This window comes from Mustela nigripes, chromosome 9 (assembly GCF_022355385.1).
Source record: "Mustela nigripes isolate SB6536 chromosome 9, MUSNIG.SB6536, whole genome shotgun sequence".
Lineage (NCBI taxonomy): Eukaryota > Metazoa > Chordata > Mammalia > Carnivora > Mustelidae > Mustela > Mustela nigripes.
The window spans coordinates 13,252,262-13,278,035 of NC_081565.1; the positions used below are offsets into that span (position 1 = coordinate 13,252,262).

Consider the following 25,774-nt stretch of genomic DNA (forward strand, 5'->3'; position numbering starts at 1 on the left):
GCTTGTCAAAGGCCATGCAACCTTCAGGGCTTGCTATGATGGAGAATATCCAGTCCAGCTAACGGTTGTGGGGGAAATTAGGAACTAGCCTAATTGTAATTATCCCAGCTACATGAGTCAGGAGGGCCAGGCCAGGGGTTCATGCACAAAATGCCTGATAAAGATCCTGAGCTCATCTACATAAAAGCACTCAAAGCACAGCAAAAATAACAATATAATAATAATAATGATTATCCCTCAGCTTATGGTTTTCAAAACACATGTCTATACCTTATTCCATTTAACAACTACCTTGGCAATGGAAGTCAGGCAGGGATTTTAAAAACTCATTTTGTAAATTAAGAAAAAATTATTTACAATTTTAAGGATAGTACACACGTATTTATTTAAAAAGCAGAAAATGCAGACATGTGAAAGGAAGAAAACAGAAGATATTCATCATGCCTCCTTATCAGATGACTGATTTGTACTTTGATATAGACTAAAAATACAAGCACAAGTGTTCATAAGCACATTTAGCATAAGTGATCTCAGGGTGCATCCTGCTTTGGGGCTTGCTTCCTTCACTCAATAACATATTCTATTGATTTGGGATCCAAATGTGGATTGGACTCGACTTTTTTTTTTTTTTCAAGATTTTATTTATTTATTTGAAAGACAGAGATCACAAGCAGTCAGAGAGAGAGGGAAGCAGGCTCCCCGCTGAGCATAGAGCCCGACGTGGGGCTCGATTCCTGGACCTTGAGATTATAACCTGAGCTGAAGGCAGAGGCTTACCTCACTGAGCCACCCAGGTGCCCATGGACTCTACTCTTTTTTTTTTTTTTTAAAGATTTTATTTATTTATTTGACAGAGAGCACAAGTAGGCAGAGAGGCGGGCACAGAGAGAAGGGGAAGCAGGCTCCTGGCTGAGCAGCGAGCCCGATGTGGGGCTCGATCCCAGGACCCTGAGATCATGACCTAAGCCAAAGGCAGAGGTTTAACCCACTGAGCCACCCAGGTACCCCTGGACTCCACTCTTAATCACTAAAAGATACAGCCTCATTTGTGCTTTATATTTTCTTTTGTATTTTCCAGTCTTTTCTACCATCGAACAGGCATTACTTTTTACAATCATACATTATGATGTGGATTTCAAAGCAGCACAAGCTGGTTTTTCAAGGCATCTGTTTCCCTACCTGCCTCCTCAGCTTTTCCAGCTCAGCCTTCTTGGCCTGCAGGAGGCTCTCGGACTCTTGAAGGACCTGCAGGTGGTGATCCTCACTGTGCTGCGCGGTCTCTATGTCCTTCTGCAGCTTCTGCAGCCTGCAAACACCGGCAGCAGCACTAGAGCGGGGCCGAAGGGAGGCTGGACCCCCAGCGCCGTCTTCCGGCTCGAGCCCCGTGTGCCCAACAGGGGCTGTACTTACTCTCCCGTCAGGACCTCCTTCTTCTTGTTGAGACACTGGAAATCTGAATCTTTTGCTGCCACAACTTCATTTATTTCTTTCAAGATTTCCTCCTGCTCCATTTTGTGCTGCTCCAAATCCTTTGTGTCAGCCTGGAGCAACCTAAAACACACTGCCTTATTCTCCAAGGCCCCTTAGACTTAACCAGCCAGTTACCATAAGGCGATTATTAGCCTGTCAGAACCAAACTTCTCATCTCACTGAACAGCTGAGGGACTCCACCTACCTGAGCTGCTGGTCGGCTTTGACAAGGTTAACAGCGGTTTCCTGGGCTCTCTTTTCTAACTCCTCAGCATCTTTCTCAGTTTGCAATAAATTTTTCTTGGCATCGGCGAATTTCTCAATGGCATTTTTTGTCTAAAAAAGACACGGTCATTGAAAGCAATTCAGTCACCATTCTCCCTCACAGCTATTGTGGTATAATCTGGTACAACTCTTTCAGAAAACAAGGCAAGACAAGAAGACCGGTAAAGATGTTCATTCACGCTTCTCCAATTCTCAGAAAGAATTCAGGAGTCAAAACTACTGCACAAAAATACTCACTGTAGATTGGTATATGACCTGACAAAAATGGATTTAGTAAATGACAACACATCAACACAACAGAGTACTGTGTAGCCTTTAAAATGACAACATAGCAACAAATGTTGATATTATTATGTTGGCTGAAAAAAATTCTTTTAAAAGGTACACTACTCTAAGAGCAGCTATGTAAAATTATATCTGTGCCCACAAAGACAAAAGGGCTACCCAAAAGAGAAACAGTCCCTTGAGGGTAGGGAGGCAGTGAATCTTTTTACTTAAAAATAGTCTGTATAGGGACGCCTGGATGGCTCAGTTGGTTGAGCGTCTGCCATCGGATCAGGTCATGCATGATCCCAGGGTCCCAGGATTGAGCCCCACATCGGGCTCCCTGCTCGGTGGGGAGTCTGCTTCTCTCTCTGTTTGCCGCTCTCCCCATGCTTGTGCTCACTCTCTCTCTTTGACAAATAAATAAAATCTTAAAAAAAAATAACCTATTATTAGGCTATTTTTTTACTTAAAAATATCTCCCAATTAAGTGACAACAAACGGATTTTATCAATATTCCCTCCTCTTAGAGATTATTGCTGTACTGTATTATCATGCTAAATAAAACCTCACTGACTTAAAGACAAACACAAATACTAAATATTTTTATTGAAGTATTTAAAGTCTTCCTATAAAAGATTTGGCAAAAACAGATTTTTTAAAAAAAAATCAACTTGGTTTCCTTTCTCTGTCTAAAATAAGAGGCTTAAAACAATGTCACCACAGGTCCAAAAATAGTGTTTGGTTTGCACTTGGCTGAGCAGTGACTCACCTTCAGGCAGAAAGCTCCAGTTCTGCAGTTGCATTAAACTCATAGGCGTATGTTAAACTAGTCTACTAAATATCCCGTGTGGATGAAAAGGGTTGGCAAGCTCCTAAACAGCTAGATATATATATTTTTTCATTTAAAACCAAACAACATATAGTGCACTATTAGGTTCATCAGTTGCACACAGCCCCCTGCTCATCCTGAACGCCCGTCACCCAGTTTCCCCATCCCTGTCCTCCTCTCCCCTCCAGCAACCCTCAGTTTGTTTCTTAGAGCTAAGAGTCTCTCGTGGTTTGTCTCCCTCTTTGATTTCATCTTATTTGATTTTTACCCCCTTTGCCTTTGTTCACCTGTTTTGTTTCTTAAATTCCATATGAGTGAAATCATCTGATATTTGTCTTTTTCTGACTGACTTATTTCACTTAGGATAACACCCTCTAGTTCTAACCACGTCATTGCAAATGGTTAAAAGACCTCATTTTTGATGGCTGAGTAATATTCCACAGTATCAGACAGCACATCTTTCCCCATTCATAACAGCCAGATATTTCACTGTCCTTCCTTCCACGCCAGAGCTGGTTCCTATCAGTTTCATCAGCAAAGCACTGGACAAAATGCACTACATGCTCCAGAAAGTCACATTTCTAAGTAGTTTTTGGTCTGTTTCTAGGTTAAGTTTTAACACACCTGGCATCTTTACAAAACACATCACCTTCTCCCACCCTCCTCCCCCTTAAGAAGCTGCCTCCCTGAGTCATTTTGGGAGGCTGAAGGGGAAAGAGCTCACCAGCCTCGGTTCACTTACTACCTGTCAACTACCAATAGCTTTAACATTCTTTTATATACCAGTGGTAAATTCTTCTCTAATCCTGCTCACGCCCATGTTCTCTCACGATCATGTAACATGTGACAGAAGAAGGAACTGGTCATCTGAAAAGACACCAGGATGTTTTCCCATTCTTATTAAAGCCATCACTCACAGAATTTCTTTAATAAATCCTTCATTACAGTTCCCAGGTATTAGATTTCTATTCATTTAAATCTGTCATGTTGAAATAACAACATACAAATGGTAGTTCCTGAAATGCTCCATGTGGGTCTGGGACTTCTACACTCTGGAATTCTCCTCAGACTAAGAAAGGTCTCTTGGTGAAGCAGAACTTCAGCTGTGTGCCCCTGGGCTGGCTACCAGCCTCCCTGCGCCGCCTTGCTGAACTGAGCTAACCACCACCTTGCAAGATGCCAGGGAAGTTAAAGGAAGTGGCATTCATCAAACAGCCAGTGTGTGGCCGGGACAGAGCCCCAGTGACGGGGAGCTCCCTTCCCCCCTTGATTCCCCCTGTGCTGTAGTCTCAAGAACACGACCTCAGACCAAAACATACTTGACTTTGCAATGTCCACTTGGAGAACAAAGTAATAGTAGGAAGAAGTCTTCTGAGATAACACTGCTATTTTAGAATATAAGACTGACCTATTTAATACACAGAGCTAGCTGAGCCCAAACAATTTTAAAAGACACACACAGGATAAGGAAGTAGGGTGTGTCAGGAACTCAAGGACTTGAGCAGCATTCAATATGCTACTTCACTTAGGGGTGCCTGGATGGCTCAGTCAGTTAAGCTGCCTTTGGCTGAAGTCACAACCCCAGGATCCTGGGATCTAGCCCCACATCTGGCTCCCTGCTCAGTGGGGAATCTGCTTCTTTCTCCCGCTCGCTCTGTTGCCCCCCCAACACTCTTGCTTCTTCTCTCCCATTCTAAAATAAATAAAAATCTTTTAAAAAACATGCTACTTCATTTAACCCTTACTGAACAGCTTTCCTATTCTCGGCCTGACAGATGAGGAGTGCAAAGCTGGGGACTTAGGGGGCTGACGCAAACTCTCACAGCTTTAATAGTGGCCTGAAACCCAGCCGTCTGCCTCAGGGGACCGTGTTCTGGTCTGTTTTCTTCCTAGTCCTTCATGCCGCCAACAGTAAGCTGCCTCACCCCAGACCACAACAGAACATACTTTCTCTCTCGTGCACGAAAGTTCCGTTTCGGCCTCCGCCAGCAGCCGGTCGGCTTCCCTGAGCTCTGCGCGGCGCTTCAGAAGGGTCCTCTCGAGGCACTCAATTTCATCGACAATATCTTCATGGTGTTTGAGTGACTTCTCTGTTTCTAGTTCATTCACAAGACTTTCAACATTTCCATCAATGAAGTCTCTAAAAAATCATACGCCCACACATTAAGACACTTTAAATGCGGACGATATAGACCCTTGTAGCCTGATAAGAAGACGTATGATGATTTTCTAATTTCATATGAGAAGCAGTGGGAGAGACAGCTGCATTTGACTACGTTCAAGGCCTATGTTTACACTTTCATTCAACATGGTATGCTGTTGGGGGCGCCTGGGTGGCCCAGTCGGGTAAGTGTCAGACACCTGATTTTGGCTCTGGTTGTGATCTCAGGGTGGTGAGATCAAGCCCCGTGTCGGGCTTCGTCCTCAGTGTGGAGTCTCCATGAGAGTCTCACTCTCCCTCATCCTCCCTCATCCTCTGCCCCTCCCCCTGCTCTTGCATGCATTCACAATCTTTCTAAAAAGTATCTTTAAAAAAAAAAAACCCATGGTACACTGTTCACTGTTGATAGTAAGTACACAATATGTATGAAATATGATGTAGTTGTTTCATCTTTTTTGATTCGTCTTTATTTTGGTCAGCACTTCTCAAGACAATGTTGATATTTCTATTCTTCTGTGGTATAAAAATAAAACTATTATCATACTAGTCATCCATTCCCTTCAAACTGTCTGTCAAGTCATAGCTCATCAGCTGCCTCAAAGACGACCTAATTTTGTGATTTACTCTGTTCTGCTAGAGTAAAATTATAGTGACAGTATTTGACAAATCAGAAAGCAAGACACAGGACTCACTAACTCAAGGCTAATATGTCAAAATTATTTGCAAATGGAAACCGTGACAGAAAAACATGCAAATGAATTCATCAACATTAACAAATTCTTTCTCTTTAAATGAAGACACACAGATGATCTTTATAGTCTTCTTTGGACATTTTTGTGTTATCCAAATCCTTTAAAATGATCATTTAATATACTTTTAAAACTAGGAGAAAGGGTAGTTATCCCGCTGTCTTATTCCCTTCCTCAAAAAACCTCACAATAAAAACCCTCTCCCCTATCACATACCTACAAAAGTAACAGCATAATCATCTTTGAAAACTTCAGACATCTAGTCCCCATCTTTTCTTGGTGTGACCCCTGCTTTTCCCTGCCAGGTCTATTAGCTAGTCACATGTGAGCTCCTAGAAGGCAGAGATCACAGCTCACTCACCTCGGCGACCTCCACAGATCTCTCCCCAACGTTGGTGCCTGGGCCAGTCTGGCTTACACGACAAAAAACTGGGGAACAATCATAACTCACGGACTACTGCAGAAGATGGGCTTCTACCTATCTGATGCACTCAGCAGATACTGCATCTGTTAACGGGCCCTGTGCCAGATGCCAGGGCACAAGGAGGGAAGCCCAGCCATTACCCTCCTGGGCTCCTCACAGCATGGCATCAACAGTACTACGCCCAACGTCGCCAGCCCCAAACTGCGGGAGTCGGAGATGAGAAAGGCTTTGTGTGAGATGGAATCCCTGACCTTCACCTGGAAAGACAGGGTGGGGTTAGGTGCAGGTAGAGAAAGCATTTTAGGCAAGGACATATGGGAGGCAGGAGAAGATGTGGTATCTGGGGAACCCACAGAAAAGCAGACAGGGTGTGTGGGAGAGAAGGTAAGAGACAGACAGGGTTCAGATCTGGAGGGTGGGGTGCATTGTGTTGGGACTGCATCACATGGAAGAGTGGCATGCTCAGATCTAAGCTACGTCGAGGGTAGAATGGAGAGGCTCGACACAGAAGGCCAATGTGGAAGCTATTACAACAACCAAGGATGACATGATTAAAGGCCAAGGCAGCAGTGATTAAAGAAGGGGACTGGCTTGACAGCTCTTTGTGTATATTTGTAGGACCTGGACACCATCTGGTGGCTTGGGAAAGTGCAGAAAGAGGAGCTGAGGACACCGGGCATGTTTTTAGCCAGAGTAACTGGGGAGGGTGGATGGCCGTGCCATTCCCCAAGAGGGCCTACAGGAAGAGCTGATTGGGATTACTGGCCAAGAGAACTCAGACTTGCACTGCACCCCCTGGGAGTCGCCTCGAGGCTACTACTTTAATTGAAATTCAACTCTATTCCTCACTTCCATTAGCCACATTTCAAGGGCTCAACAGGCACATGTTGCTAGTGACCACTGTTCCAGACAGCATAGATCTGCAGCATTTCCACGATCACAGAAAGTTCTACTGGACAACACTGATTTAGGTTATCTTAATGAGCCAATATCACAGTTGGAATATACATAAAAATTGGAATCATAAAATAAATCATAAAAAATAAGATGGAATCATAAAAATAAAATGGCTAATAATTACTTTTGCTGTTGATGTTGCTGGATAGTTCTATGTAATTCTTCTACTTCATACTCTAAGTCTTTCTTCTCTTGCAAAAGACCATCAATATTACGGTGCAGTTCTTCCAGTTCTTTCTCCGAGTGCCGCTTAGATGCTCTCATGCACGGTTCCTGTTTCTCAGATTTTAAATGCTGCATTATGTCTTCTAATCTAGAAACTTCATTCTCCTGAACAAAGAAAAAAAAGCAGTACTGAGAACATCAGTTGATGTTTCTCTTCTTTCCTGCCAAAATCTGCAATTAACTGTGCTCAAGATGCTACCTACAACAGGAAAATGGTGGTAGCTTCTAGGACTTTAATGTGAGAAGAAACATTAAGTCAGGCCAATTTTCCACATACCACAGAAGAAACTGATGCAGAGAGCTTTTAACTTCCCCATCGGCCCAACTATGGTTGATACACATTCCCCAAGCACCTCTTACACATAATCTCTATCTCCAGAGGACAGCAAGTAGCAGAAGAGAGAGACACAGGTCTCTCCCTCCTCTGGGCCCGGGGAGGGGAGCTGTCTGGAAGGCTGCCCAGAGGGTGAGGTTTTTTGCCTGTGTTTTGAAGAATAAAGGACATGGGGAAGACCTAAGCTGAAGAAAGAACACGCAAATGCAAAGAGGTCTAGGAGGGCACGTGAGAAACTACAGGACATCTGGGTACTGCTCGCGGGTAACAGAACCAGCTTAAGAGGGGATCAATCACATGCCAAGCTGACTGCACTGCTGTAAACACATAAACACATGTGCACTGAGACTCTGCAGGCCTACGTGGGTGACTAATGTTTGAACCACGTGAGCACCTGCAGGCCCCCGGCAACCAGCCTGACTGACTGTTTGTTCTGGTCCTTGTCTTCCTCTCAATCTCCTGGGAGGAAAAGGAAAATCTAAAGAGCTCTAAGTTTCTTGAGTTTGAAGGAGGAGTTTGTAGTGCATTTTACTTCTTTAGAACCATAGAGTTAACAAAGCAAGCTAGGGATTAGCAAGTAATCTAGCCTTAGAATTACTAGTAATCTAGCCTAACAAAATGAAGTACACTAAAAATTTAGGCAGTTAGGTCAACTAGACTATCTACAAATGTTAAGAAATGTTATGCAGTCATAAAAATGCTGCTTAAAAACATTTGTAAAACCATGGGAAGGGAGAGCGCCTGGGTGGCTCGGTCCTTAAGCATCTGCCTTCGGTTCAGGTCATGATCCCAGGGTCCTGGGATGGAGCCCTACATCGGACTCCCTACTCAGCGGGAAGCCTGCTTTTCCCTCTCCCACTCCCCATGCTTGTGTTCCCTCTCTTGCTAGGTCTCTCTGTCAAATAAAATCTTTTAAAAACCATGGGGAAATGCCTGTAATGTTAAGTGGGAAAAACAAAAAGCTAAGAATTATGGAAAAAAAAAATCATGAATCTCACCACCCAGAGATAATCCCCACCACAACCTTGCTGCTCATACGTGTGAATACACAAGCACATACATGTGGATGCGTGTCTAGGTGCAAGGACATGTGTGTACAAGCACAGGCACTACTATGTGAATATATTTCCATGTACACATCAGTACTTGTCCTAGAAAATATAAAATAAGCTCTCCAAAAATGGTTAATTTCTGGACTGAAAGTATTTTTTGTTATAAGATGACTAAACAAAGCATTTGCAGACTGGCCTGGTATCCTAACTCTTGTCCACAAGAGTAGGTTAATAAGAGAATGCTTACTCCATTCTAAACACAAATCTTATGAACACATTTGGGACATAATCTGTTCATAAATAGGTCAAATCATTACATATATACCCTTATTCAGTCTCCTGTGGAAGCAGTGTGGACAGGGGATCCTGTGTCTTTCCACTTACCAAGTTATGGTGTTCCAGGACGTTGCAATGCAGCACCCCCATGGGGATGAGAGGTACAGAGAAGTGGGGAGGTGGAGGCCCATACACGATGGGAGCCCCAGCGGGAGGTGGGCCATAAACAACAGTGCCGGGGCTGAGAGGTTGGCTACTGCTGGGCAAGGGAGGAGGGGGCGCATATAGGGCCGTGCCCTGCGGTACAGGCGAACCGTCGGGAAACACAGTGTATATCATGTATCCATGAGGAGGTACAAATGGGTGGTCCTCTCGGTCCTCTAGCTCGCTCTCTTCCTGGCTATCTCCTCCGCTGTCTGCATCTTGAAAGAAATAAACGGAAGAGTGTTTTACCCCATGGCTTATTAGACAAACAAATTTAGCAGAGAATGGCAGCATTTAGGCCCAAATCCCCAAGATGCGAGAATGAAATTTTGCAAAAAAGGTCAAAGCGGTTTTGAAAAATTGATCAAAACAGGGATTCATATATTTTCAGTGGCTGATAATTGAGTTTTTTTTATGTCTATCTGTTAATTTCCTTTTTGGGGGGGGGGTTCTTCATTCATTCATCTATTCTGCAACCATTCGGGTGCCTGCTTCAGGCTACAGAAGAGACCAACAGAGATACAGAAAGGAGCAGTGAGACCCACAGCTCTCAGCACTCACCACGATCATGATGCACGGCCCTCTAAGCTGCTGGCTCTCCTGGTTAGCTCCTTGACAGGCAAGATCTACATTTATCACTGCTGACACACAGCCTAGCACACAGCAGGCACTCGATAAATAGCTCCTGAATAAACACATTCTCCGAAGGTGGCATTCCCCTTTTACACTCAACAGTCTCAGAGGAGCAGAACACTCTGCCTAGGATCACGCAGCTAGCCACTGCAAGAGCGAGGAATGACTCCCAAGTCTGACTCTTCCTCTCGGAGCTTCAGAAGATGGACCTGTAACCCTTCATTTTAGCCGAGCTAACCACCACCATGACACAAGAATGGCGGCACCTGCCATGGCCCAGGAGTGCAGGCGAGGCAGCATGGAGGAAGGCTCCATAGAGGAGTGTTGTTTGTGGGCCTGAATCTTGTTGAAGGTTGAGCAGGAATAGATTAGGAGAGGAAGGAAGGACATTCTTTATTTTTTCTTTTTTTAAGATTTTATTTATTTATTTGACAGAGATAACAAGCATGCAGAGAAGCAGGGAGAGAGAGGGGGGGAAGCAGGCTCCCTGCTTAGCAGAGAGCCCGATGTGGGGCTCGATCCCAGGACTCAAGAGAAAATGATCCGAGCCTAAGGCAGAGGCTTACCCTACTGAGCCACCCAGGCGCCCCAAGGAAGGACCTTCTACTAAACAAGTTTAAAACAGGGAGGTGAGCGGCACACGGCATGCTGTGGGGATCTTAGGCAGCTGGGATGGCTGATTTCGGGACTGTAATGGGAAGTGAGACAAGAGGTCACTGGCCAAGGCCAGCACAGAAGGTCATGCAGAATAAGCTAAGGAGTCTGGCTTGTGTCTTATGGATTTCAGGGAACCAATACAAGAGACACGCAACTTCCCTTCTGTGATTTAACTTACCTCTATTTGAAAACGATTTATGTAACCCACTCCTGATGGGAGAATACACCCAGTATCCCGAAACAGGTGGAGGCCCACTGTCCTCTTTTCCATCCTGCTGTCCATGACGTGCTTTTCCAACAGGAGTTGAGGCTGTACACTTTAGGCCGACACCAGAGTCCTTGGTGGCCTGGGAACTGTGGCTGGAAACCTAAAATAGATGATAGAAGAGCCCATTATATATCAGAAATGAAAAGGCTGAATTGGAGAAATGCCTAAGTCTAGAACGAAGTTGAGATGTGGCAAAGTTGAGAAAGAACTGGTTTCTTTTCATAGATTCTGATTCTCATTTTTCAGACAGAAGACAGACATGATTACCCAGGCAAGTCAGATAAATGGCCTGAGTGTGGCCTCTCTGCGCCAGTACTCATCTTTCCTGGGGCTTCTCCCCTTTTGCCTTGTTCTTGACGGCCCACCAACAAAGACCAAGGAAACCAGTGAATTTTCAAGGCCATCTGGGATATTAGTCTCCTGCTGTCTTGACAGCCCACCAACGAAGGCCAAGGAAACCAGTGAATTTTCAAGGCCATCTGGGATATTAATCTCCTGCTGTCCTGGGAGCCTGGCGTGGGCCAAGAGGCTCTACTCCACCACCCTCCCTCCTTTCCAGTCATAAACAGGTCTCTGCTTCCCAAACCCTCGGCCAGCTCAGCCTTACCACGTTACATCTAACCTACACAGATTCCACCTCCAACCATGGTTGTCAAGGCTGTCTGGATTCTGGTTAAGTCAACACAGCCCTGGGATCCTAGCATGTCAGCCCCTTCCCCCTGACTGTTGCCTGCCAGCTGATCCTAGCAGGGTGTCACCCAGCCCCTCTGCTCTGGATGTGGGCCACTTACTGTCCTCTCCTCACTTTCAAGCCCCAAACCTTGGCTTTTTGTCTCCTGAACATCCCTCAGTGCCATCTCTTCTCCAGCTCCACTGCTCTAGCTCTGGCTTCTGTCCCTCACGGAATGAGTTCACATAGCGCCCCTGCACCGCCCTGCCCTGCCCCAAGTTCACCCACCGCAATTCGGGCTCCCACACTCAGCCCAATTACTCCTCCTAAACTACGCCTCTGATCACAGTACACACAGCCTCAGTCCCCAAGGTCTCCATAAGTCAGTGCAAGAGATTTTGAGGCCCTTTTCAAAAGCATGAGCCCAATCTACTTTTCCAGACTCACCTTTCACTGTTCCCATCCAACCGTCCAGCCCCACAAGGCTACTCACCACAGCTAAACCAACTCCCCCCTCCATACCTTCCTCCCTCCTAAAAGGCCACCCCTTGAGGGTTAAGTGCCGACATCGTGACTGTGTGTGATGCCTTCTTTCCTAAACTTCCCCACTGAGGGATCCCTAACACTTCTCTATACCAGAGCACACAGGTCAAGTCTGTTGTCACGTGCATGCCACTATGGTAATCACACAGGTGTACCTGTCTCCCCACCAGTGCATGAACTCTTGGAGAGAAAGGGCTAGACCATTCCTCACGGCACACCCTCCCCACCCCACACAGCGCCTGACTTAGATTTCAGTGAACACAGAATGAAACGTCAGCTAAAATCAAATGAAATCCAGGCACCCAGTTTTCTATCAGATTCTGCACAATTTTATACCCATTTCCAACAGGGCGTCCGGGCTCATCACCTTATCCCCTTGCAGTATCTTCTATCAGGCACCCACAACATGCTACCTGAGCAGGAATGGGCAATGGCAATACTCTTGAGAAGGCCCTATTTTCACCTCAAATATTAAGGACCCTTAAGAACCTCAATGCATTAGCTTAGACATATTATTCTTGACACCTTCTTCACAAATTGGGAGAAGAGAGCATTGTCACATTTCCTTCAAGAAAATTCAGTATACACTCCCAGCATCACAGACGTCCTACTTTTGATGATGATGGTGGTGGCATAAAGTACCAGTAGCCTCGTCTTTTGAAAGGATCTGTCATGCTGCTGATGTAATCATTCTGATGAGAAACCTCACGTCGAAGTTCGGCAATTTCTTCCAAAACATTTTCAAAGCTTCCTTTGTTATCTGCGAAGGAATGCCAGTCTGTGAAATTGGGCATGAAGTCATCTATTTCACGTACACGAGTGATGCCATGGCAGCCAATGACTTTGATCAGCTCCTCAAAGCTGACTTTTCAGCCTGTCCCATGGTAGTTTAAGTATTTGCTAACACTTAAAGAGGACAAATAAACCCCTCTGTTGTTCATTTATAAACTGAACCAGAGAAAGAAAACAGATCTGTAAACATTGTTTCTTTTGAAAATTCAAAAAATCTCTTGTCTCATTGTAATCAAGTTTCTTAAAACTCCACTTACATAAAGTGTGTTTTAAATTCTTTGCTTTTATTCATTAAGCTAATTATCACAGCTTGTAAAGCAAGCATGGACTTGATCTATCCCAGTTAAAATAACTTTGCTATGGTGAAAAACAAACAGGATGATCTTTTTTTTTTTTTAACGTGATTTGACTTGATTTTAGAACAACTACCCAAATCAAAGCCTGATACTTTACCAGCCCCGGTGAGGTCCAACAAATTCCGCAGCCTTGCTATCTCTGTCCTTTGTTTCTCCATTGTCTCATTGAGCTTCTCCATCTCCGCCACCTGTGAGCGCGCTCCTCCAGTGCCGACATCTATTTTCTCCATCTGATTTTGATACTGTTAAAATATCACATACACAAAGTTGTCCACAAATACTCTATCCCAGATGCATTTATCCTTGCAACTCGATTTAATACTTCTAGAACTTTTACCCATGCTTTCCTCATGAGGATGCCACGTCACTCCATGTATTGAAATCGCACTCTGCCTGGCACACTTCCAAATTCTCTGAGCGGTCACCTCCGCTACTTTTGTCTTTTAGGAACCGACACAGGCCCATACAGAGGAGATCTCAGAGACTTGGCACTGACCTGCTCCTCTTTATCTCTGAGAAGGTTCTGCAGGAGTTCAATCTCTGCTTCCGCTCGGGTCAGATCCCTGGCCGCTTGCGCTGCCTTTCTGCTGAACCTTTCGGTCTCCTGCAGCTCCTACTGGGACAGAGGTAGGGGAAAGGCAGCACTGCTGTCATTCGCTGTCTTCTTCAAGTCTCCCCTCCTCTCAGATCGACTTCTTTGTTCTCGCCCAATTGCCAGGCTGGCAACCCCATGAGTGTGTGGCACTGGGTCCCACCCTGTCCTGCGCTGTTCCCATCACTTGGCAGCCTGCTCCACCCCTCCACGGGGCCAGGTGGCCGGGGGGGGCTGCATCAGAAAGAGCCAGAGCTAACTTCTTCTTCACTAATCTCCAGTCTTCCATGACTGGGGTCTCTCTGGACTCCCATTATTAACTTGTCTCTCCTATGAACTATCATCTTCATCTCAGGAGCATCTGTACCCTTCAAACTGCTGGAGACAGCATTTCAGTCAGAAGGCAGAATAGCCCGAGAGGTCACTATTATCTGAGTGCACAAGATGAAAAGTCTGGGGTTCAGAAGGATGACAAGGCCAGCCTTTGAAACCTTGGTTCAGGTGTGTACGCACACCCATCTCCTGAGGCAGAGCTCTACACTCTGAGGTGGGGAGAGTATGCTTCATTTGATGGTTCCTGTCAGGGCTCAGGAAAGGGCAGGACCCAAGGCAGGGCTGTGATGAAATACAATCCATAGGTCTGACGGGAGAGAGACAACTTTCCAGTGGTTTCTAAGATAACCAAAGTCTATAACAAAAGAGCAATAATACAAGTGGCTAGGTTTTGGGGCAGCAGTGCCTGTGGAAGCTTGTTTTAGACACGTGGACTCACCTCTGCTCGTTCCTGGTTAATTTTCATCACAGTTCCATGAAGGGACTTGAGCTGGTCTTTGGCAACGGTGAGCTCAGCCGTGGCTAGCTTATCCGAGGCGGCCACGGCTTTCTTTAGTTTCTTCAATTCTCTGTCTAAACCAAGAAACCGTTCCTGAGACTTGGCATCTTCAAGTTTCTTCTAAAATAAAAGAAACATTAAACTCATGAACTCATTAGACTCATGAACAGTGAGTCATTCGGCAGCAGTGAATGAAGACACAAGTTCCATGAGGGCAGGGATTCTGGTCACTACTACCCAGCCCACACCTAGAATGATAATATCTGGCACGAAGGAGGTACTCCATAAATAGTCATTGACTGAATGAATAAATAAAATCAACTAAAAATTGTGTGGTAAACTTAGAATGAAATCAGTCTTCTTAGTCAAGAACCATAAGCGATCAATCACAGATTCATTTACTCATTGGAAAACCATTTCCCGGTACCATCACCAAGTGATGGACCAGACCCTTGTGACTGCTGAGTCAGGCCCTGGGAGATGGCGGTAAGTAAAGCAGACTGGGCTACTGCCCTCAAGGAGCTTATGAGAGACAGATAATAAACAAACGCTCAGACAAATATATAACAAAATGGTGGCTACTAACTATCAAGGGACAGAGCAGGGTACTTTTTGAGAGAACAGCAAGAAAGACGGAGATGGTGGGGAGGGGGCAGTCAGAGAGAAGGGTGGGGAAACGTGGTCCAGGAGAGGAAATGGCATGTGGGAAGGCTAGGAGAACTTGGCATTTTTGAGGAACTGAAAGAAGGAGCCTGGTGAAAACAGGAGGGAACAGATAGAGGTAAATCATGTCAGGCCTCATAGGCTTAAGAATTTAGGTATTTTTCATAAAAACTACAGAAGTTCCTGAGAGGAGGGAAATGGCTGGGTAGGGGACAGGGGACTAACAAGAGTCAATGCCTGTTTCTGAAAGAGCACGGTGGTGGCTCTGTGGAGCAGGCTCATTGGTGGGAGCGGGAGCTCGGTCAGGTGGCCGTACCAGTTGTTCAGAAGAGAGATGATGGCTAGACTGGGGTGGTGGTGGCATCGGAGAAGGAAAAAAGGAACTATATTCCAGATATATTTTGGGGGCAGATACAATAGGACTCGGGAACTGAAAGGTTCTTGGTCAAGTATGAAGCAAGTCACTCGCTGGGGCTAGGAGAAGGGAGTGACAAGGTATGAAACGGTGGAGCACAGGAGAGTGAACTGACCAGAGAGAAGGGTAATGCTGCCCATTTGAGGTTGATGACCAAGAGATTATAATGATACCGTATGCCTGGGTGGGTGACATTTTTCTGCAGAAATGCTCAGCATGGGTATCAGCGCAAAGAAAGCATATAGCTGCAGTTCTGTCAGGCAAATGAGACAGGAAAAAAGGACAATGGATTTGAGGATATTTGCAAAATTGGCTATAGTGGGGGGCCACGGAATTTAGGTCGGGCGATGATGAGGAAGGTGGACAGGAAAGCCTAATAGACAGAAAAGGTGGGGCTCATGCCCTGGAGTTGTCCATGACGTTGAAAAATTGTCAGTGTGGGGTCAGTGGATAGACTTACGAGCAGCATGGGATTTCAGAGGTGGCGGGCGCAGTTTCTGAACTGGCCAAGGGGGAGGATGTGACGATGGGAGAAGACGGTTGAGGTGGGATGGAGAAGCAAAAAGAGGCCAGCGTGTCAGAAAGGAAGCTGAAGAGTTAAAAAGTAATTTCCCATGGATGTGTCCAGTTGGGCAAGGGGTTTTAGAAGAGGCAAACTCAAGCCATCAGCACTCATGCTCTAAGGTCACTCCTCACATGCCAGCTCGCTCCTTTTCATCAACCACATCACCTGTTTCAGGCCCTTGATTTGACCACATGCATCCCGGTCTCCCCTGGGTCCAGTCGGCCTCTGGGCCAGCAACCTCTGGACCAGGCCCTGCACAGAAGGCCTGCTCGTGGGGGGCAAGACCGAGGCGTGGGGACAGAGGTGTAACGTTTTCCGAGTCTTCCTACCTTTTTCTCTAACTCCCGGAGTTGGGCCAGAATTCTCTCCTTCTCTTCATCAGCTTCCTGAAGTTGGAGATCTGTAAGGCCTTGGATTTCCTCCATACTTTTTAGATTTTCTTGCAAATAGTGAATTTCATTCTCCAACTGCTGGATTCTTGCTTCGTGCTGCCTCTTATCAAAACTAATCTGTGAGGAAATCAAGTTTCAAAGAGGATTTTTAAGCAAAATAAAATCTTTTTAGAGAATCACATTTCATTTTACTAAAAGAGGGTAATGAAATGTTGTACTAATGAGTTACAGGGCATGGTTTTATCTTGAATGTTCTCTAGAATCCACTTTAATGGATGTATCATTGTTAAAAGAATGACAGCCAAAAAATCAGATTCTGGCACGATACCACACCCCAGCAATGTAGTGTTGTTTGCCTGCATGCTCAGAAATATTTCTTTCTCACCTGCTTCCAAAACAAGGAAAACACAGCCACAAAGAAGCCTGACTGATATCAGTAACCACATTCACAGCTGACTTTCAGTCACAGGCAGTTTGACTGGTTAAGAGTGAAAATAACATGTATTTACTTGAGAAGGAAGCATTGCAATTTGTTGAAAAACAGGAATATTGGCCAAACACTTCCCTCCAGCTGCCTCTCACCCGCTCCTTACCCGTGCTTCCAGGGCCCTCTCGCAGGCGTGCCTGAACTCTTCTTGCCCGCTCGCCAGCTTCTCTTGCTGCAGGGCCATTTCTTCCTGGAGTTTTCTCTCCCTTACTTGTGCTTCCTGTCTTTCCCACTGGGAGCGTGCAAGGATTTCACTGAATTGTTTTTGCAAATCAGCAAGACTTTTCCCTAAGACATCTGAGGAAGTATGGATTCTGGTAAGGGGAAAGAAAAGATGGTGTGAATTTTATGACTGGTGTCAGATGCCGGGTGCAAACATGCTGGTAACAGTGCAGGAGGAGAGAGAGCTGTCTGGAAGCCTGGAACAGGATCATCAGTCACAGCAACTCAGTGCCTCATAAGTGTAAATCATTGTTTTAGCTGAGGACTGCTGTCACTCTGAAATCACAGGCTCCTAGGGGGCCACCAATGTTTGCTCAAAGAATAAATGTCTGTTTCATGTATTTAAATGAGTCTTGCTTTTGATATTTATTTTCTACTTAAAATACATAATGTGGCTCTACTTCCTGACCATATGCAATGAACTTCCAAAAAAGAGTTACTCTTAAAACTTCCTGCTTTTTAAATTAAATAATACCAAAAAGTATGAAAGATTTAAAATGTAGAAAAAAGATCAGTTATAGGCAGTTTGAACGAAGCAATCTTGTGTCTCAATCACGGACACAGGACACAGGAACGCTTACAAAAGAATTCGGCCATTAACAGAACTTGGGAAGGTGAGTCTCTATGCACCTCTTGTTCCTCACTCAGCAACCTCAACACCTGGAGGTCCTGATTTTTCATTACCTCGTTTCCCCAGCTCCTGACTTCAGTTTTTTCCTTAGCTCATCTACGCGAGCGGCCACTTCTTCTGGACGAATCAAACCATCAACCACATGGTTCAGGTGACTCTGGAAATCTTTAAGTTGCTGTTTTAATAGGTCATTGTCATCCTAGGGTCAGTGGTGAAACGGGGAGGTAAAAGTTACCAAAACAAAATTTAAAATACACACATATATCCATACACAGTCTATAGTACTTGTCATATGATAGTTCTATTCAGTTCTTTAAAAAATGCTTTCTATTTGGGCTGACAATATCCAAATCTACCCACCAATGTAGTCACAAAAGACAGAACCAGGCATTACAATGTTTCCTGATGTGATACAAAAATAACTACCTATAAACACTACCTATGAATGTCTTCTTGCTGAGAAGTAATTAACTTGAATGTAAATAAACCTCCATATGTAACATAAGGACATATGAATCAATACCAGAAAAGACACAACCGGTAAGATCTAGAATATAGGAAACTATAAGGACAAAGACCTGGTTTTCTTTAAAATATTACAAAGGGGGAAAGAAGGAAGAAACCTATAGACTAGAACAGACTGAACAATCAAGTCAACCAAATGCAACGTGTGCACTTCATTTGGATCTTGATTCTGCACAACACTTGTAAAAACTGAGAGAGAGAAGGGTCATGGGACTGGGTCCCGCGCTGGGCTCCACACTGAGTGGAGTGTCCCCCATCATCACACTCAGGCTCTCTCTCTCTCTGGAATGAAACAAAACCAAAGTGTGTGGGACACCTGGGTGGCTCAGTTGGTTGGGCGGCTGCCTTCGGCTCAGGTCATGATCCCAGTGTCCTGGGATCGAGTCCCACATTGGGTTCCTTGCTCGGCAGGGAGCCTGCTTCTCCCTCTGCTTCTGCCTGCCATTCTGTCTGCCTGTGCTCTCTCTCTCTCTCTCTCTCTCTCTGACAAATAAATAAATAAAATCTTAAAAAACCAAACTGTGTGAGATAATCTGAAAATCTGCATAGGATAAGGCATTTGATATTAGGGAATTACTATAATTTCAAGATATAACGTGGTATCAGTTCATGCTTTCTTAAAAAGCCTCTGTATAGTATTTACAGATAAAATAAGATTTTCAAATTTCATTTATTATGAGAGAGAGAGAGAGCATGAGTTGGGGTAGGAGCAGAGGGAGAGGGAGAAGCAGACTCCCCACTGGGCAGGGAGACCAATACAATGCAGAGCTCAATTCCAGGACCCCAGGATTATGACCTGAGCCACTCAGGCTCCCCAAGATTTTCAGAGATTTATTTCACAATAATTCAGTGTGTGAACAGGTGTGAGGCAAGTGTTATGGCCAGCATTACAGAGGAGATAGGGCTGTCCGTGCACTGATAACTGTTGAAGATAGGTAATACGTGCATGAGGATACATTTTCGTATTCTACTTTTGTAGGTCTTTGAAATGCCTGTAATTCAAAGTTTAAAAAAAAAAAAACCACTTTGCCATGAGACTCTGTCTGCCAAGCAACTAAAAATGAAACATCTAATACTGAAACTTCTCTAATAGCTTATAATTCTCTGTGGGAATATTTGTTACATGCCAGCATATTTTTATTATTAACAAACACAAATATCCCAAGAATTAAATTCACACAACACCTCTTTCAAGTAAAAAGAAATGGTTAAAAATCACCTAAAATTGTAAAGTAAAATAGTTCTGCACCCTAAGGTGCTGACTGTATTCTCCAGAATACCTACACTCTATCTGAGTGATTAATTTACTTCAAACTAGTGAATTTCTCTTAACTATGGTGGAGAATTCAGAATTGCAATGAGCAGGTTAACTACCTCTCCCATGAGGAGCCTGTTATCTGTAAACTGTCCTGCCCACTGTCCTGAGGGGCCCAGATTTGTACCGCTGTCTAATCTTGGCCACAGGTGATCTGACCCAAGGCCAGACAATCTGCTGACTAGTCAGAAAACAAGTTCTCACGCTCTCCAAAAATTGGACCTAGATCCAGGATCCAGGACATCAAGTCCATGAGAGCAGGCCTTGTAAAGATAAGTCAGCTCAGGGCTGGAGTCCACCGGGCACATTCAATGCCCACAGAGATAAAGCAGAGAAATGAGAGAGCCACGTAGCTCCTGAAAGACAGAGCAGCTCTGTCTCCTTTCTGGAGCTCGTGTCAGTACGTTTTGGTTCATTGCAGCTAAATGATTTTCTGACAAAGATAAATGCAGAGTGAGTTTAACCTGAACTCTGTATCAGGAGGTTAGCCGGCTAAGGACCTAGTTCCAAATAAGGTAATCTCACAGCATGGGCTAAGTGTTCTGGAAAGCTGATTTCAGTTCCTAACTTGGAGGAGAAGTCTCCAGAAGACATTTTAGTCCCTTCCTTAAGAGATGTATACTAAAGTATTTATGGGTGGGTATGATGTATGAGATTTTCTTTTGAGGTATTCCAGCAGAAAAAAAACAAGTGGACTGACTGAACCAAGAATGGCAGCATGATGACTGGTCAAGCAGAGAAAACAAAAGGACATAAGACTATTCTGTTTTTGTGATGATTTGAAAATTTCCATAGTGTTCTACTGAACACCTGACACACAAGTCAAATAAGAATGGAAAATCTACACACACTTTATGATATTCACTTCAAATATTCAGCTGATAGCATTAAAAATTAAATTCTAGGTTATTACATTTCCTTAAACTTTGAAAAAAAAATATTCGAGGTATTGAAAGGAGAGAATTTGGATGAGCTTATTAGTCTTTATTTATCACAAACCAGCCCTGCATGGAAACCTTCCCTAAAACCATAGCCACTCTGCCCCTTTATTTCTGATGAAGTATGACACATGCCACCGCAGTCAGCCAAGTGGCCCTTGGCCTCACAGACCGAGACCTGAGTGCTGATCCAGGTACTTGTTTGCCCAGACATCTGTGCCCTCTGAGAGTTTAATTATCTGGAAAATCCTGTCCACCTGCTTCTCTGGCAGTTTGTTAGGCAGATTACTGTGACACTGTCAGTAAAAATACTCGGCCAAAGCAAACTCCCATAGATGTAAAGTGACTGCATTTTATTTTAGAAAGACTCATTTCATTTTAGAGAGAAAGAGAAAGAGAAAGAGAAAGGCACAGCATGCACGTGCCTGGGCACACACAAGCAGGGGAGGGGGAAGCAGACTTCCCACTAAGCGGGGAGCCTGACAGGACCCAGGGCTTGATCCCATACCCCCAGGGCTCAATCCCATGACCCTGGGATCATGACCTGAGCCGAAACCAAGAGCTGGACGCTCAACCAACTTAGCCCCTCAGGCGTCCCATGACTGCCTTTTTAATAGCATCCTTTCTGAGGAGAGGATTATGAAAACTGTTTACAGTTAAGAAGTTCTGCAACCCACTTTAGTTAAATTCCTGGATAATTACAAAGCTATTTCAGCAGAAGAAGAATGCATCAATCTGATCCTTTGAGCTCAGCCTGGTGACAAATCTGCTTCTCAGAGAAATGTCAGGTAATGCTTTCTCCTGTGAGTTTGCACAGTCCTCACTGTGTACACCCGACTGGCTCCATCTCTTCACACCCCCAAAACAAGCCGAAGGACATGTGTGTCAATAATCTTACAGCGATGGGCTCACAAGGGACACAGTACCGTCTCACCCAGAATCTTTCTTTTCTAATAATTCAAGTTGCTCACTATAGGTTGGAGCAGGTTAAGTGTCTGAGGGTGTCCTACGTAAGAATATATCCTGAACAGACATGTCTCTACCTGCAGCTGTTTGAGTTGTGTGCGGAGCTCACTATTTTCTTGGTCCTTTCCTTCTGAGAGCTGGGCTTTTCTGACTGCATTCTTGAGGGCTTGCTTTTCCTTCTCAAGTTCCTCTCGAAGGGCCGATTGTTCTAACTATCGCCATGGGAAGCAACAATATGAAAACAAACATAAACACAAAACATAACATTTTAATCTATAAAGGCATAAATATATTTATATACACACACAATCCCTTGATAGCTATGGTTTTATAATAATGCGGTTTTATGTTTATATGTTCAAATTTCAAAGCCCAGGTTAAATCTTTTCCACATGCCTTCCTCAGCCATTAATAAGAAAGAGTAGACATCAGAATCGGCTCAGCTCAGATATACCAAATAGAATCTCAGGGGTGGGCCCAAGTACCTACTGTATTTAGAAGTTCTGTGAGTGATTCAATAGTTACTGCTCTTCCTTCCCTTAGAACATTATTTCTCAAACTGTGGTCCTCACATACCTGTATCAAAATCACCTGGTGTGCTTGTTAGTCATGCAGATGCCCAGATGACATCTCAGTCTCAATGGACCAGAAGCTTGGGGGGAGGGAGCAGGGATCTGCATTTAATAAGCTTCCCCCTCCAAAAAACAATAGTAAGTTTCCCAAGTGATTTCATACAGCTAAAGTAAACCAATCAGAGATCTGCAGATCAGAGAGATATCTGTTATGCTCCGTAACTCTCAATATATGTCTTGAAGACCAGGTCTGGTAGTGTTCCTACCAAGAAGGGGAATATCCCTCTTAATACCAAGTAAATCTGTAAAAAGGCTAGGCTATTATAATATTTTTGTCATGACTTATGAGAAAAAAAAGGACAATGGAAATACAAAGGACACCAGAAGTCAAGCTAATAAAGGCTGGCTTGAAAACTTAAGAGAATTTAAAAAAAAAAGAAAATAATTTATTTGACATGAGATGCCATCTAGAAAATTTATTATTATTTAGAAATCTGTATTTCCTGTTACTTCATTTCCCCCCAACTTCCCTTTTTTTTTTTTTTTTTTTTGGTACTCTGATCTTGTCAACTCTAGTTTTATAAAACTTGATACTCTTGAGAAATATAATCCTGACAATTGTCAGATGGTCATTTGATATCTCATAAGGGATACAAATTAACATAATTACTATAATAAGCATGACCTATTTTTATTTCCTTTCTAATCACATGAATGCTATTTTACATACATTCCTGGGATTCAAACGATCTTATTTTATTTCACTTTCATCCAATAAGTGCACGTTGACCCCTTTTTGTGCCAGGCCCTGAGAGAACAGAAACAGGCATACACAGTCTGGGTAGTCACTGTGCCCTGAGCCTAGTGGGAGAGATGGGCAATCTAAGCTTATCTTAAATTTTTAGATTTAAAAATCTAAAATGCTTTGAGCACAGGCTACAAGAATACTAAAGTAAGATCCTGAACCCAGATTTCCAGCAGGCACTAGAGGTGGGTCACAGTGGGCTTCCTGGAGAAAGATGCAGACTGTGTGAACAAGAGCTAAACAAAATTAACATTATTAATTTGATAAAGAATATGCCATAACTGGCTTCCATCTGCCTCTCTCTCTCTCTCTTCCCTACCCTTCTTGCTACTGGCATCCAAGAGGCACACTTTCCACACTTCAGATGCGCTATGCCCCTTCTTTCGTCAACCTAGAACACCCATTCCTTACCCCTACCATTTTCACGCCCCCTCCCTCTGCGCAGCGAAGTCCAACTCATCTGAAGTCCAACTCATCCTTTGAGTCTCGGCTGTGAGAGCTTCTGCTAAGGCAGTCTTCCCTAACCACCCCTCCCCTGTGACAGAATGCGATCCCATTCTTTCTCCCACAGCTGTTTCACTACTGGACTGTCAGCTCCCCAAGGACAGTGACCACATCTGTGCTGTTCACTGCAGCATCCACAGGACCTGCCGTCACTGGCCAGTCAGTAAGTGGTCACTGAATGAATAATTATTCCTGATTTGCCGGTACAATTTAAACAAGTGGATACTTCATCCAACCAAAACAGAAAGTAGCAAAATGAAATATAACACTAACTTAAAAGAGGTCTCTCTTTTAAGAGGTCTCTCTTTTAAAAGAGGTCTCTCTTTTAAGAGGTCTCTCTAGAATTTATTGAATACCAACTGCTAGAGGTGCTTTCGAGCCCAATATTTCCCTTATCCTCACAAGGATCCATTTTATAGACAAGGAGGCATTTTTCAGAGGCTCAAGAGCTGGGAAGGGATTTGCATGCTCACGCAGGGACACACGGGTACACAGGGGTACTGTCTGAACTCAGAACATCTGACTCCAAAAATGTACTCTTCCCATCATTCCGCACACATTATGTTAAAAAATGTTTCCTCTTACATTAAAGAAAGGCTGATACGTTAACTGCATTCTAGATAGCTTTATGCCCCTACTTACCTGGCTGAACCTTTTAAGTTCTTCCAACTCCTCCTTGAGCCGGCTGGCTTCAGCATCCCGTATTTTCAGCTGAGCCTCTAGTTCAGCCTCATAGGCACTGAGATCTCCCTGGGCCTGCTGCAGGGTCACATTCACCTCATGCTGCTCCTGGAGGGCACTTTCTAGTTCTGCGAGCTCCTGTAAGGATTCAGTACATTTATGGAACCCTCCCTGTGCTGCATAAGCACCTGCAAGTCATTATAAGTAACTGGAACACCGTGAAACAAATTGGCCAGCCAATGCTGGCCTGGCCCACATAGTTTTCATTAGCAATACAATGAAACTGCAGGCTGTGCATATCCAGGTTGGAAAACAAAATCCTGACTAAATGTAATCAGAAAAAGCAGTAGGCCACCAACATGTTTTCCAAAGTAATCAGCTGTGTGACACTTTCAATGTGACTGAATACATTGGGATAAAATGTAAGGCCTATTTTCCATCAGACCCTGGAACAAAAGTTTTCACTTTTACTCTTTCATCGTATCTTCACAGCAACTGTGTAAGGCACAGTCGTATCTCCATTTTACAGAAGAGGAACTAGAGAATAAATATCTAAGTAAATTGCACACGGCAGTGTAGCTAAGAAAAGATAGGCTATGAACCCAGATGTCTGACTGCAAAAAACCACACCCTTTCAATTAAACCACAGCATGTTCATTTATTAGAAGAACAAAATGGGATTAGCACTCTCTAATCTAATTAAGGATGATAGAGTAACTTGAATGAGTGCTGACAAGAATATAAGTACATATTGATTAGTGTACTGTAGTTCTAATTCATTTTAGTCTATCTGTTTTGTTTTTTTTTTAATTATCTCAGCTTTTATCTATTTATTTGGGATCTTGAAGAACTAGATCAAACTATCCTAACTTAAAGAGGAGGATCTTGTGATGGGAACTTCTATAGGATTTCTCAGGGGTGGTCCAAAAACCATTTGGCTTCTCAATTATTTGGGTTGCTTGTACAAAATGCAAATTCTACTTATAACCAACAAAAGTCCAGAGTATATAAAGAATTCCTGCAAGTCATTAAGAAAAAGACAATCCAATAGAAAAATGGGCACAAAGTATGAAAGGGAATTCACTGAAGAGGAAGTCTGAATAGCAAATAAACAAAGGGAAGGTGCCCAATCTTTCAGAAATCAAAGGAAAATCCAGTTATAACAAGATATGAGTTTACATGGAGCACAGAGGAACAAGTTAAACCATAGAAAACAACAGACCAATTCAGCATGTGGGACACTCTACAGGACCACTAGCCTGGCTTCTACACACACATCTGCATGCACAGCTACCAAAGACATTCTTGGCACAACTGGGAAAACTTGAATACAGTTCAGATATTAGATGACATTAGGGAATTATTATTTTTTCTATGTATAAAAATGGCACTTTAGTGATGTAGGAAAATGTCCTAATTTTTGAGAGATGATGTCTTGATATTTGCAATTTTCAAATAACTCAAGGGCAAAAAAAAAAAAAAAACCCAGCAAAATATTTTTTGAATCTAGAAGAACA

The 25,774-nt window shown here is 43.8% G+C and overlaps 1 protein-coding gene across 5 annotated transcripts in view; it reads right to left on the reverse strand.

The window, feature by feature from the left end:
* Positions 1–25,774, reverse strand: part of CNTRL (centriolin) — a 92,039-nt gene that overhangs the window by 18,060 nt on the left and 48,205 nt on the right. For all 5 annotated transcript variants that reach the window (XM_059410904.1, XM_059410902.1, XM_059410903.1 and 2 more), the window contains 16 exons: positions 24,219–24,395; positions 21,773–21,907; positions 18,005–18,150; positions 17,205–17,412; positions 16,549–16,728; positions 14,517–14,696; positions 13,649–13,765; positions 13,250–13,394; positions 12,616–12,764; positions 10,702–10,891; positions 9,138–9,451; positions 7,267–7,472; positions 4,799–4,991; positions 1,676–1,806; positions 1,411–1,551; positions 1,180–1,306 (listed from right to left, as the gene is read on the reverse strand). In XM_059410904.1, coding sequence (XP_059266887.1) covers positions 1,180–1,306; positions 1,411–1,551; positions 1,676–1,806; positions 4,799–4,991; positions 7,267–7,472; positions 9,138–9,451; positions 10,702–10,891; positions 12,616–12,764; positions 13,250–13,394; positions 13,649–13,765; positions 14,517–14,696; positions 16,549–16,728; positions 17,205–17,412; positions 18,005–18,150; positions 21,773–21,907; positions 24,219–24,395 — 2,739 coding nt within the window. The remainder of the gene's footprint in view (positions 1–1,179; positions 1,307–1,410; positions 1,552–1,675; positions 1,807–4,798; positions 4,992–7,266; positions 7,473–9,137; positions 9,452–10,701; positions 10,892–12,615; positions 12,765–13,249; positions 13,395–13,648; positions 13,766–14,516; positions 14,697–16,548; positions 16,729–17,204; positions 17,413–18,004; positions 18,151–21,772; positions 21,908–24,218; positions 24,396–25,774) is intronic.